We start from the raw sequence: 12,372 nt of genomic DNA, 5'->3' as shown, positions 1-12,372 counted from the left end.
CTTGTTTGTCTTTTCGTCAGTCTTTGTTTGTTGCTTGGCGTTGTCAGTTGAGTTTTGAATAACCATTGGTACTCTCCGCCTATTTTCCCCCACATTATACGAAGAAATTACCTCGCGTGGCACCACTGTAGGTCAAGGTCAAGGTTGAGTTTGCGATTTTGTTTTACGTCTGCCTTCTGTAGAATTATCATGATCAAAAAACAGAAACAAAAATTTATATCTGATAAACTTTGGAAAAAATAGGCAATCAGATATAGGATATTTAGGTACATTTAAATGTTTGTCGTAAAAACTTCCTTAACCATCATTTGACAAATTAGCATCATTGTACACTGTGAACAAAGAGTGGTTCTACATTTATGATGCAAAACAAATACAATAATATTTTTTTTAAAAACAATACTAAAAAAATCATTACATAAACAAACATATTTAGCCCCCCCCCCAAAAAAAAAAAAAATTATGTCTCTTTATGTCCACGGTTTGAATTGTTTCACCATGTTCACATTTTGTCATGTCGGGACTTTTTATCGCTGACTATACCGTTTCGGTTTTGCTTAATGTTAAAGGCCATACGGGGGACCTTTAGCTCCTTTAATTAACGTTATTTAGACACTGTTTGATACTTGTCTTATCGGCAATAATACCACACTTTATAATGGTGTTTTGGAAAATAAATAAAATGAACTGTCGGGAAAATCAGAAGTAATAACTATCTTTAACGAGTTTTAAATGTTTCTTTTCTTAAACCTTTAATTATACAATCTCCATGATATTATTGTTTTCAGTTACTGATAATGTCAATCTCTGTAACTCGTGGTCAAATTAACACGTGCTTAGGCAATAATTTGATGTATAATTCACGTTGCAAGAGATCAGAAATCAATTATCTTACGCATTACAACAATGCTGTCTACTTCGAAACATCTCAATTCTCATAGAAAACCGCAGTTGTCTTTTTTATTCCGAAGGTGTAATGTGGTTACTTTCGCTAATGAAGCAAGCAATTCAGTTATTGTTGGTTTAATGGAAAAAAATAGAAATGTAATTGATCTCTTAACTTAATTTTGTGGAATTTTCATTTGGATAAATGTAGCTGGTATTGGAGTTGAAATTGTGTTTATTTCGATTTAAGTTTCTTATATAAAAGTGGTAAACGTGTCGTAGTTTGATGTGAGTTTTGTGGAAATGTTACATTTTTTTTTGCGTTATAAAAATAATTGATAAAATTAACAATACAAAGGAGCTATTTCAGAAGAAAAAAATCTTTGTAAGAAATGGTTTGATTCTATTTCAGTGAAATTTCACAGTTCAAAAAGAATTATCGAAAGGGATATTAGAAATGGAGCCTCCGAAAACGTTGACATTGTTAGAAAACGGTTCAATTCAAGGTCTAACGAATGACCTTGACAGTAAAAAAGAGGTCGTAGTGACGTTAAAGGACGCTAAAGGAGGAGTATATATAAGTAGATTTAAACTTATACTTTTTACCTCAGCATTTTTATTATGTATGTTACTTGTTGTGTTATTGTTGACCTTTGTTCGGCAAGATGAAACTGTGCGAGTTACCTCCCATTCAGCGATTTCCGGGTGTGATAAAATCACCAAAGATGACAATGGCGGCAAAACTATGGAAAATATAACAGTGTCCTTTAGTGATGGTATTAAAAACGGGTCTCAAGATATTTATGCCGAGAATTTGACATATCCTGAAAATGTCACAGACGACAAGGATGAGAAGAATGAAAATAAAACTTATGGTATACTGAATGATTCGACTATCAATTTAGATAGAGAACACCCGAGAAACAATATCCGGTTATCGCGAGATTTCATTCCGGAACATTATGATATCCAACTTATGATAGATCTGGAAAATAAAACTTTCACCGGAAGTGTTAATATCATTCTCATAGCCAAGAAACCAACAAAATATATCGCTTTCCATATAAATATGATGCAAATTTTCCCACAAGATGTGAAAGTACGGAACATTAACACGAATAAATATCTAGCAATCGATCAACAAAAACCATACAAAAGAAACCAGCTTTGGATTATAGAACTCGTAGACATGGTTGACATCGGCCATTCTTACATGGTTGAAGTAAGATCGTTCTTTGCAAAAATTATCAGGGACCTAAAAGGACTTTACCTTAGCATGTACGAAGAAGATGGCGAAGTCAAGTAAGTGTAAATGCATTCAAATTATCGTAACATTTGCACAATACACGGCCTTTGAAAATTCATTTGTAAAGGGTTTTAACAAGAGACGCGTACCCTTTCGACGCACTAGGTCTCAATCCTTTTGCAGTTGTGCGATTTTTGTTTGTTACATTGATTTGTCTCGTCCTATTCGCTTTAAGAGATTCGAATATCAGTAGATTACTGTCGCCTTAATCTAACTGTCAAAAGCGCGTGCGAACTTATTCCAAACATGATATTGAAGTATCTGTTTTTTTTTATTGTATTATGTAAGTAGGCAGCTGTGGAATCGTACCTCTTATGGTCCTTGGGGTATATTTTTCTTGAATTTGCGGACCATATAGAGTTACAGAATATTCCTTTGTTGAAACGTTCGAAATTGCGATCCAGGTTCTGGTCTCATTAATCTACACAATTAAATTATGTACCGCCTATGTTGCATCGAGTTCGGTTCCAAGTGAAAGACATGTTAAACATTAATGACAAAATTAGTAATTGATTCAATCTCTTCGATTCACAAATTACTAGAAGTAAAATTTTCGTATGATGCTCTTAAAAATAAACTTTAAATGATATCTTTAAGGATCTTCGCTCCTCTTGGTTTTGGAAATTTTGCCAGAAATCGGAATTCTCTAGTTTTATCCATGTAGTGACATAAACAAATTTGCCCGCAAACCCCTACTTTTCTTTCCATAGTTTTATAACATATAGTTTAAGAAGCCATATTTGAAAATCTTATATTTTGAATCTGTCATCTCTTTCATGCTTATCCACATATTCATTCAATGTTTTTGAAGAAAGATTCTAAAGATGTTTTTATCAACATTCATCCAAAATTTGCAAAAATAAGAAAGCGAGTCGTTAAGGATGTTCGCTCCTCTTGTTTTTGAAATTTTGCTATATATCGGAATTCTCTGGTTTTATCCATGTAGTGCCATAAAAAAATTTGCCCGCAAACCCCTACTTTTCTTTCCATAATTTTATTACATATAGTTTAAAAAGCCATATTTGAAAATCTTATATTTTGAATCTGTCATCTCTTTCATGCTTATCTACAAATTCATTCAATGTTTTTGAAGAAAGATTCTAAAGATGTTTTTATCAACATTCATCCAAAATTTGCAAAAATAAGAAAGTGAGTCGTTAAGGATGTTCGCTCCTCTTGTTTTTGAAATTTTGCCAGATATCGGAATCCTCTGGTTTTATCCATGTAGTGCCATAAAAAATTTTGCCCGCAAACCCCTACTTTTCTTTCCATAATTTTATTACATATAGTTTAAAAAGCAATATTTGAAAATCTTATAAAATCCTTGTTATTTTTTTCAAAGTTTTTGAAAGAAAAAAGGTACCAATGTTAAATATAGGAAAAATCTAGAGAGAATTATTTCCCGCCAAGATTTCAATGGCTTATATCTCGAAAACAAGCACATAGACCCTTCAATTTTTTCAGCTTTTTTAATTTCTTTATTTATATACTATCAAATTATAACAGTCGTTTAAAAAGCTTGTATTTTGAAACAGAGTAGCGAACATCCTAAAATGCAGTGTATTAGTAAAATAACCATAGTTTTGTAATTGATTTACAACAAGAAAAATAATTCACCTGAAACCATATTGTTATTCTTGTTTTCGCTCTCTCTTTCTCTCCTCCATATATTTTTTTTAATTAATGTAAAGGAATATACGAGGGTGTGGATGGGGGTTTACAGGATAGAGAACAATTGGCAAAAATCATAAATAGTGAAAAATGGACTTAAAAAATAGAGAATAGAGAATAATGAGATGTTAAAATATAAAGAAAAGAGACAAGAATAGAGAAAAATGGACTAAAAATGAAAGAATACAGAAATGAAGACCCCCAACAAGACCCTCATTTTTATGACAGAACGATTAGTTACTTTAGTTAAATACTTTTTCACTTGGGAAAACAAGTAACGTTTCTAACAATAAGAAATGGAAAAGCCGAAAAAAACAGGCCATACAAAAATAGCATGCGAGAGAAAACTCAGGAAAAATAACTTAACTTTATATAAATTGTTGCTTAAATGCTTGTTATAGGGGATTCCGCCACAAGATTTTATTTTTTTAATTTCCATTGCATACAGCTCCTAAAATTGCAAAAGTTATTAAATTCGTATGTTAACTATTCTAGTAAATTATTATAGAGTGATCATAAGTTGGTAAGTCTGGACACTTCAGTTCAGAAATATCAGTTTTGTTTTCCGCATGACGACATCAACAAGTTAAATTTCCAACTTGACATAAAATGGTGATTGTTTTCAGTGTTTTACGAACTACAGCTCCAGTGAAAATCTATTTGTCAGACACAATTGTAAAACACACAGTAAACACAATAACTTATAGTATGACAAGATAGACTAAGTACCTTGTGAACTCATGAAGAATAGATTTATAATACATCTTTTTTATTTCGAATCTAAGTGGCTAAAAGTGGCTTTATTAAACCCTCTCCGTTGCATTGTTTCGCTGTGGTCAAAATATTAAAACAATGGTTTTGTTGTCATTTATAACATAACCAAAGTGACTGAGCACGATTTTCAAAACGTTTTTTTATTTAACGACATTAGAACACATCCGCGACATCGCGGGTCCGTGACTGAATTTAAGTACATGTACATACGCCTTATTTTAGCCTGTATTTTTAGTATTCGTATTGTCATCTGATAAAGTCATGCTGATTATTATGTGCACAGTTTTCTCTGCTTTTCAAATCTTTCCAGCTGTTTGAACCCGTCCTAGTTTTCTTGCTACAACCGGAAACTACATGTGACATACACTATTGGTATCGATATCGAATTCGACCCGGAACTTGTTAATTACTGATAATATTAATTATGTGGAAAACAAAAGGGCCTTGAAGAATGTAATTTTTAATCAACACCATTGTCCTATATAAGTTATATATAAAGTTGAATTATTTGATTCGTCGTTTTTACGACATGCCGGCTAACAAATTGGACCTACTTATTTTAGTAGTATAGATACAGTCTAGATAGATGAAATAGAAGAGGGGTTGCGCAATCAAAACTTTTAACTCAACCACATTAAGTGCCAGTACCAAGTCAGGCAGTGTAAATCATGTGTTATTCGTTGTTTTTGTCTACGCTCATATGTCTTTATCTCGAAGGAGTCGATAGTTGGTGTAGGGTAAACTTCCCAACAAGGACCAAAGCACATGCGCAGAACTTCAGGGGAAGTTCGACCCAGAGCCTATACGATCTTGCATTGGAAGTTGGTGTTTGGTGTGATGTGTTTTGTATATATCACTTTTATATATTATTTATTGAATGTTCCCCAACTCAGGCTATAAATAACAGATTATCATATGAATATAACTTTAATTTTTTCATTCCAATTTACTTATTTTATATACATTAAAACATATGTTTCCTCGGTTTTTTTGTGAAGTTAGCATTGCTCAATCTAGCCAATGTGGAATAAACAAACACACAGCAATACGCACAGTAAAACTCCGTTTGAAATGCATACTTTAAAGAATTTATAAATTTATAAAATTTACTTTCTTCAATTTTTTATTCAAAAAAAAAATATTCAATTGTTATTTAGATTCTTCAGTTTGTTTGCTTTTTTTTTTTAAATCCAGTAGTAAATATTTCATGTATATATTCATGACGAGAACACTTGTCAAATCAATAAAGTATCTACGTCTTATATTTTCATGAGTTATTTTCAATGAAGAAGATCTCACAAAGAGATACACACTTTGGTATAGATAGCTATAGAAGGCATTCACATCAAATCAAATAAAACGCGTAGTGTGTCCGCAATTCAGATCAGTTGACTCTTTTGTTGATATTAGCAATGCAATCACGAGACACGCGTAACACATAAAATCAACCGGAACGTATACTCTTCAGATCCGTACATGACGGGTTAATTAAACAATTTGTTTTATACGGAATATTATGTTCTTTATGCAAGATGTCTTTCTTATCTGCATACACATCGACCTCTATCATTTGCAGAAAACGTAACGCTTTGGTTGTATATTTGAATTATTTCATTGTTATAAGTTAGACGAACACATTCTCGTTGTGTTACAGGATTCGACATACTTGGCGCTTAATCACTCTCAATATTTATTGCAATTCTTATTGACTTAAGTTTTTAAATCATTTGAGACAAAGACGGGACATATTATGGTATACTGTTGTCCGTCCGTCTGTCCGTCCGTCGTCAAAACTTTGGACAATAACTCAAAAACGCTTTCACCAATTCTCATGAAACTTTGGTGAATTGTTTATATCTATTGATGTAAGCTCCCTCTTGATTTTTTTACAATTTTGGATTTTACGTTTCCAAGTTAGGAAATTTTATAAAAAAAGGGGGATTATCCAGTTTTCAGACAATAGCTAAAAACGCTTTGATCAGTTTTCATGAAACTATGGTGTCTTGTTTGTAGCTGTTATGAACGTTTAATTATACTTTCATAGTTTTGTTTAGCCGAAAATATTGTTCCCGGCAAAATTGACAATTTCCTATTTTGCGTTACGAAATTCCGCCAACATGTGGCATTCGAATAACATCTTTTGTTTTCCAGTTTGTTATTAATACTACATTTCCGTAGTAACTGCATTTTACCTGCTTTATATTCCCAAATCGGTGTAAAGTCGGATGAAATTGTCCATTCCTTCAATATAATCCAATGTTTACGTACTCGCTAGTTTTAATACACACAGTTAACCTTGACCGGTAGCGACCTATTTTCTTACACGCAAGGATAAGGCGTGCTAAGTATTATAAAAAGGGGATTTTCCGAATAGCAAAACGAATTTGAACTCATCTTTACAGAAACTTAATAGGTAAATACTTCACGCACGAAAATCACAGAAAACCGTTAAACATATTGTACTTTCATTCTTTGTAGTAATTTATAGTAATAATAATAATTTATATTTCTTGAAATAGTAGTTTAGTTGTTATTTTATTTAGAAAACCTGGCTAATGTATTTCGAAAAGCTATTGAATAGAATAAATATCTACAGACTAAAGGTATTACAAGAAAGATTGAGAACAATCTTTACAGTAGCTATTGAAATAAGCTCCCTTTTTTTTTTTTTTTTTATAAATTTCTGATATGATATTACCATGATTACGGAGTTATGGAATTTTATTCGTTGAAAAATCATCAAAACTAAAAGGGCGACGGGCGTATCATGTGGTCATGGCGCAGCTCTTTATTTAGAAATACAACGTAATTACAAGAAAATGCTATTTTTTCATGTTGTTATTTGAGGTGGTACTTACTTATTCGGATTTAGCAGATTTTAAGATTCTGTGGATTTAAGCTGGAAAGAATCAAGGTTTTGTCTTTTTTTTCTATTAAAAAGCGAAAACAGTCAAAATGGTTCCGGGCTCCAGATCCATCCGGCCTAAAGGTGTCAGACCACCAATTCACCTACTCCAATTAAGAACATAAAAGTAGCCCTTCCCTGACAAAAAATGGTGCTTTTGATGTCATTGTTTACTTAAACTAACTATGAAATTTGCAGAAATGAATCTTTTGATGAAAATATATTTAGACCGTTTTGAACCAAATTTTACTTGTCCATGAGTTTGCATTAAAACGTGAGGATACATGCACCCCATAGTATACTTATTTAAGATATCAAGAAAACCAGGGGTTATTTTTAGTAGTGGTTTCCTTCGGAACGGTCGTGTTTTACTACAAGACTTTAAACTTTGGTTGAAAATTGCCATGTAGAAAGGTGATACATGTACAATTCAGGATATACTTGGTTTCTATGAAGTTAAACTTGAGGTGAAATATTAAGAAAACTGTAAAAATTGATAAATTAGGTTTAAAAGATAGGAATTTTGAATTGGTGGTCTGACACCTTTAAATACGCAAATTTTCCATTTTGAATTGTCCTATTCAATTTCAACATTTTACGAACTAAAAAACCACAACAAAATGAAGCTCTCTAAAATAAAAATAAGTTCCGTATTTGTCGACCTAAATATTCAACCAAAGTGAAGAATGATAGTCCATGGGTATTATGAAAAAAAAATTGACAAATGCGATCTTCAGAAATGTTGGCATCATTATGCCCTTGCTGCGGCGGAGCGGGTATTAAGTTTTACCCTTGTCCGTCTGTACGTCCCAAAATAAGTTTCTGTTCTCTAACTTTAGTTTGCCTCATCCAAATGTTTTGAAACTTATACACAATGCTTATTATCACCAACCACAGATCAAGTTCAATTTGGGTGGCGTAACTAACATCGTTCTCGAGTTATGTCCCATTATGAATGGAAAATAACATAATTTGTCATATATTTACAAGCGGGGGCATCTGTGTCCTATGGACACATTCTTCTTTTATTTAAAATTGATTTTCGAATTTACAGAGCAAATAAGAAAATCCTCAAATTCAAAAGGATGTATGCCTTTTCGGAACTAGACATTGCGTAAAAGTTCCATTTAATGTCCAATATAGAATAATTGCGTGATCAAAAGAAGAGATCCGAATTGTCAAAGTTGCTAATGATCGAAGTCCTGTATCTCTGCTACAATTCTGTAAATCGTCAAATGGAAAGAATGTTAAAGCTCTGTGATTCATAGAACCCAACAGTGCGTTATCTGACTTTTTTATGATTAAGGATGTTCGCTCCTCTTGTTTTTGATTTTTTGTCAGATATTCGGAATCCTCTGGTTTTATTCATCTAGTACCCATTAAAAATTTTGCCCATTAAGTCCTACTTTTCTTTTGATAATTTTATTACATATAGTTTTAAAAGTCATATTTGAAAATCTTATAAAAACCTTGTTATTTTTTCATAGCTTTTAAAAGAAAACAAGAGCCATTGTTAAATGTATGAAAAGTCTAAAGAAAATTATTTCCCGCCAAATTTTCAATGGCTTATATCTCGAAAAAAAGCACACGGACCCTTTATTTTTTTCTGTTTTTTTAGTTCCTTTATTTATATACTATCAATTGATAACAGTCTTTTAAAAAGCTTGTTATTTTGAAACAGAGTAGCAAACATCCTTAATGTTACTTATGATTAGCTGCAAGTAAATTTAAGGATTTTGATTTTGTTTTTGTTTTTATGCCCCCGCCGCTAGGCGAAGGGGGCATTAAAACTTTAGTGTTACCCTTGTCCGTCCCGTCCGTCCGTCGCATACGTCCCGAAAATTGGTTTCCGTTCTCTAACTTTAGTTTGCCTCAGCCAAATGTTATGAAACTTATACACAACGCTAATTACCACAAAACATAGATCAGGTTTGAAATCGGGTGGCGTCACTTTTACCGTTCAGGAGTTATGCCCTTTATAAACATAAATGTTGCTAAATTTTTTGTTTCCGTTTTCTAACATTAGTTTGCCTCAAACAAATGTTATGAAACTTATACACAACGCTTATTACTACAAAAGTCACTTTTACCGTTCTTGAGTTATGTCCCTTTATAACATTATATGCAAGCGGGGGCATCATCTGTGTCCCATGGACACATTCTTCATATATTTTCATTTATTTTGCGCCTTTTTTTATTTGGTTTTCGTCAAATCAAATTAAAAATAATCACATTCACAAAAAGGAAAAAAAACATATTATGAAAATAAGGAGATGTGGTATGATTGCCAATGAGACAACTATCCATCGTGTCTGGGGAAAGGTTCCCAGACAAAGAGAACACTCAGTATTATCTTATCTTTCGCCTTTGTAATCTCTATAATAGTCTCGGTATTCTCTATAGTCTCTGTATTCTCTATAGTCTCTGTATTCTCTATATATATATATATATAGTCTCGGTAGTATACTGCACGCAAAGCAGGAGACTTGCACATTGTTAAAGTATTCTATATTGTATAAAATACAAATGATTGCAGAAAAAAATTATCCCGGCACAACGCTAATTACCACAAAACATAGATCAGGTTTGAAATCGGGTGGAGTCACTTTTACCGTTCAGGAGTTATGCCCTTTATAAACATACATGTTGCTAAATTTTTTGTTTCCGTTTTCTAACATTAGTTTGCCTCAAACAAATGTTATGAAACTTATACACAACGCTTATTACTACAAAAGTCACTTTTACCGTTCTTGAGTTATGTCCCTTTATAACATTATATGCAAGCGGGGGCATCATCTGTGTCCCATGGACACATTCTTCATATATTTTCATTTATTTTGCGCCTTTTTTTTATTTGGTTTTCGTCAAATCAAATTTAAAAAAATCACATTCACAAAAAGGAAAAAAAAAAACATATTATGAAAATAAGGAGATGTGGTATGATTGCCAATGAGACAACTATCCATCAAAATTCAAATGAAGTGGATGTAAGCAATTATAGGCGCACCGTACGGCCATGCAGTTTGACGTCAACGCAGTTGGACGTCAACTTCATTCTTGTTCACTAATTATATCTAGTACACTACTAATCAATATAGAATGTTTTGAATAAAATCACGGTTAAGGACAAAAATATAATTATAAAGTTAACGTGGCCCCTCAAAGTTCTAATGTCAAGATTTAAAAAAAAAAATCCGAAATAATTTGTGTATACAAATAAGGAGTTGTGGTATGACATTAAAAGCAATGATGAGAAGAGCAGGGATTTTTAGAATAACTAATCCAAGAATTCAAATATAGAAAATAATTTCGGTCACTACAGTAGAATATTTTTTCGATTTTTTACTTTTTATTTTTTGAATTAAAAATTATTCTTATATAACACTATTTGATGAAAATATCTGTATTTTAATCAGACTGTCTGGAAGGATGATATAAGGGATCTCGATGGCCGTTCGGTCTTAGCAGTCGAACTACTGTATCACTAGCCTGTCAACACTGAGATTGTGATTTCGAATCCCGCACTTCAATCTTAATTGACTAGGATGTAAATTTTTCTACCGCAGGTTGGTGGTTTTCTTCGAGCACCCCGGTTTCCTCCACCAATAAAAACTGACTGCTACAAAATATCACGATAGTCCTATAAGTGGCGTTAAACATCATCAATCAATCAATCAATCAATAAAATATATGTCATACGATATGTTTTACGGATAAAACTACTTAAGGGATAAAATACAGGGCTTTTTATAGCTTAATATACGGTATGAGTTTTGCTCATTTGTGATGACTGTGCAGTACCATATAATTGTTTAAAATCTTTGGTGGTTTGTTGTCTCATTGGTAATTAAACCGCATCTCCTTTTTTATTTTATTTCTTTTTTCTCAAGAATTTGATTCGGGATTTACTACTGGTTATAAGTATAGCAAGGTCAGAGTAGATCAGACAGACGGAAACAATAAGAGTGTTGAGAAAACGATATAATGGCTTTGTATAACAGATATTATTTTTCAAACTAAAAAGCACGTACGTTCTTTATAAGCTGTTTGAAGCCTTTATCTGTATTTTGCAGTTATACTAATTCAATCCTTTGTTTGAGGGTTTTGACACATATTAACGATTGGGATGTTGATTTCTGGTCGGTTTAATGTATGACAGGTCAAGTGCACAGAAAAGAAACAATATGTTGTTGTAGCTGATTTACATGTTTTTCGTATCAATTAAAGCACGCCATTCCAAGCTTACTCTTCTCACTTCTAGAATGTTTACTATTGTCGCGTGCGTATTGAATTGAAATGAACATGGCTCGTTAGATTCAAAGCATATTGAAAAGCGCGGGATGCCAATTACGACATTGTTATTGTTTCGTGTCGCTTTTGCCTCATAAATTAGAAACATCTTTAAATTTCTTTAGATGTTTTAGTCGGAATAATGTCAACAATTTGTTATTTTCATAATAATGTTTTAGGCAAATGTTCCATTGTTAAAACGCAATACTGTGTAAGAAAACGTCATGAAATACTTAAAGAAATAAATAATGTTAAACAATGTGAATAAGTGAAATTCACGCAATGCTACGATTTGAAATTGAGAGTCTGAAAGCCGTTGACCTGTCACGGAATGTCATATAACAGAACACCTAAGGGAGTTAACTCTTTAAAAAAATAGGTGACATTTTAAACACATACTATTAGTAAAGAGAAATCAAGCTTCTTAATGATCAAAATCAGTGTTTGTCAGTCCGCTATATATCTAATGAAATTATTCCTGTAAATTGTGTGGTTCAAATTTTGTGAAATATTTATATTTTTGTCAACCGGTCAAAGTAAA

General features: G+C 32.4%; 1 protein-coding gene across 1 annotated transcript in view; it reads left to right on the top strand.

Annotated features, from left to right (window-relative positions):
- The first annotated feature begins 882 nt into the window (after window positions 1–882).
- Window positions 883–12,372, top strand: part of LOC127721323 (aminopeptidase N-like) — a 48,452-nt gene continuing 36,962 nt past the window's right edge. The window contains exon 1 of the mRNA XM_052228057.1: window positions 883–2,187. Coding sequence (XP_052084017.1) covers window positions 1,343–2,187 — 845 coding nt within the window. The 5' untranslated portion in view covers window positions 883–1,342. The remainder of the gene's footprint in view (window positions 2,188–12,372) is intronic.

Source organism: Mytilus californianus, unplaced genomic scaffold (assembly GCF_021869535.1).
Source record: "Mytilus californianus isolate M0D057914Y unplaced genomic scaffold, xbMytCali1.0.p SCAF_12, whole genome shotgun sequence".
In the NCBI taxonomy this organism is placed as follows: Eukaryota; Metazoa; Mollusca; class Bivalvia; order Mytilida; family Mytilidae; genus Mytilus; species Mytilus californianus.
The sequence above is the reverse complement of the archived record's forward strand: the minus strand, read 5'-3'. Positions and strand labels throughout refer to the sequence as shown.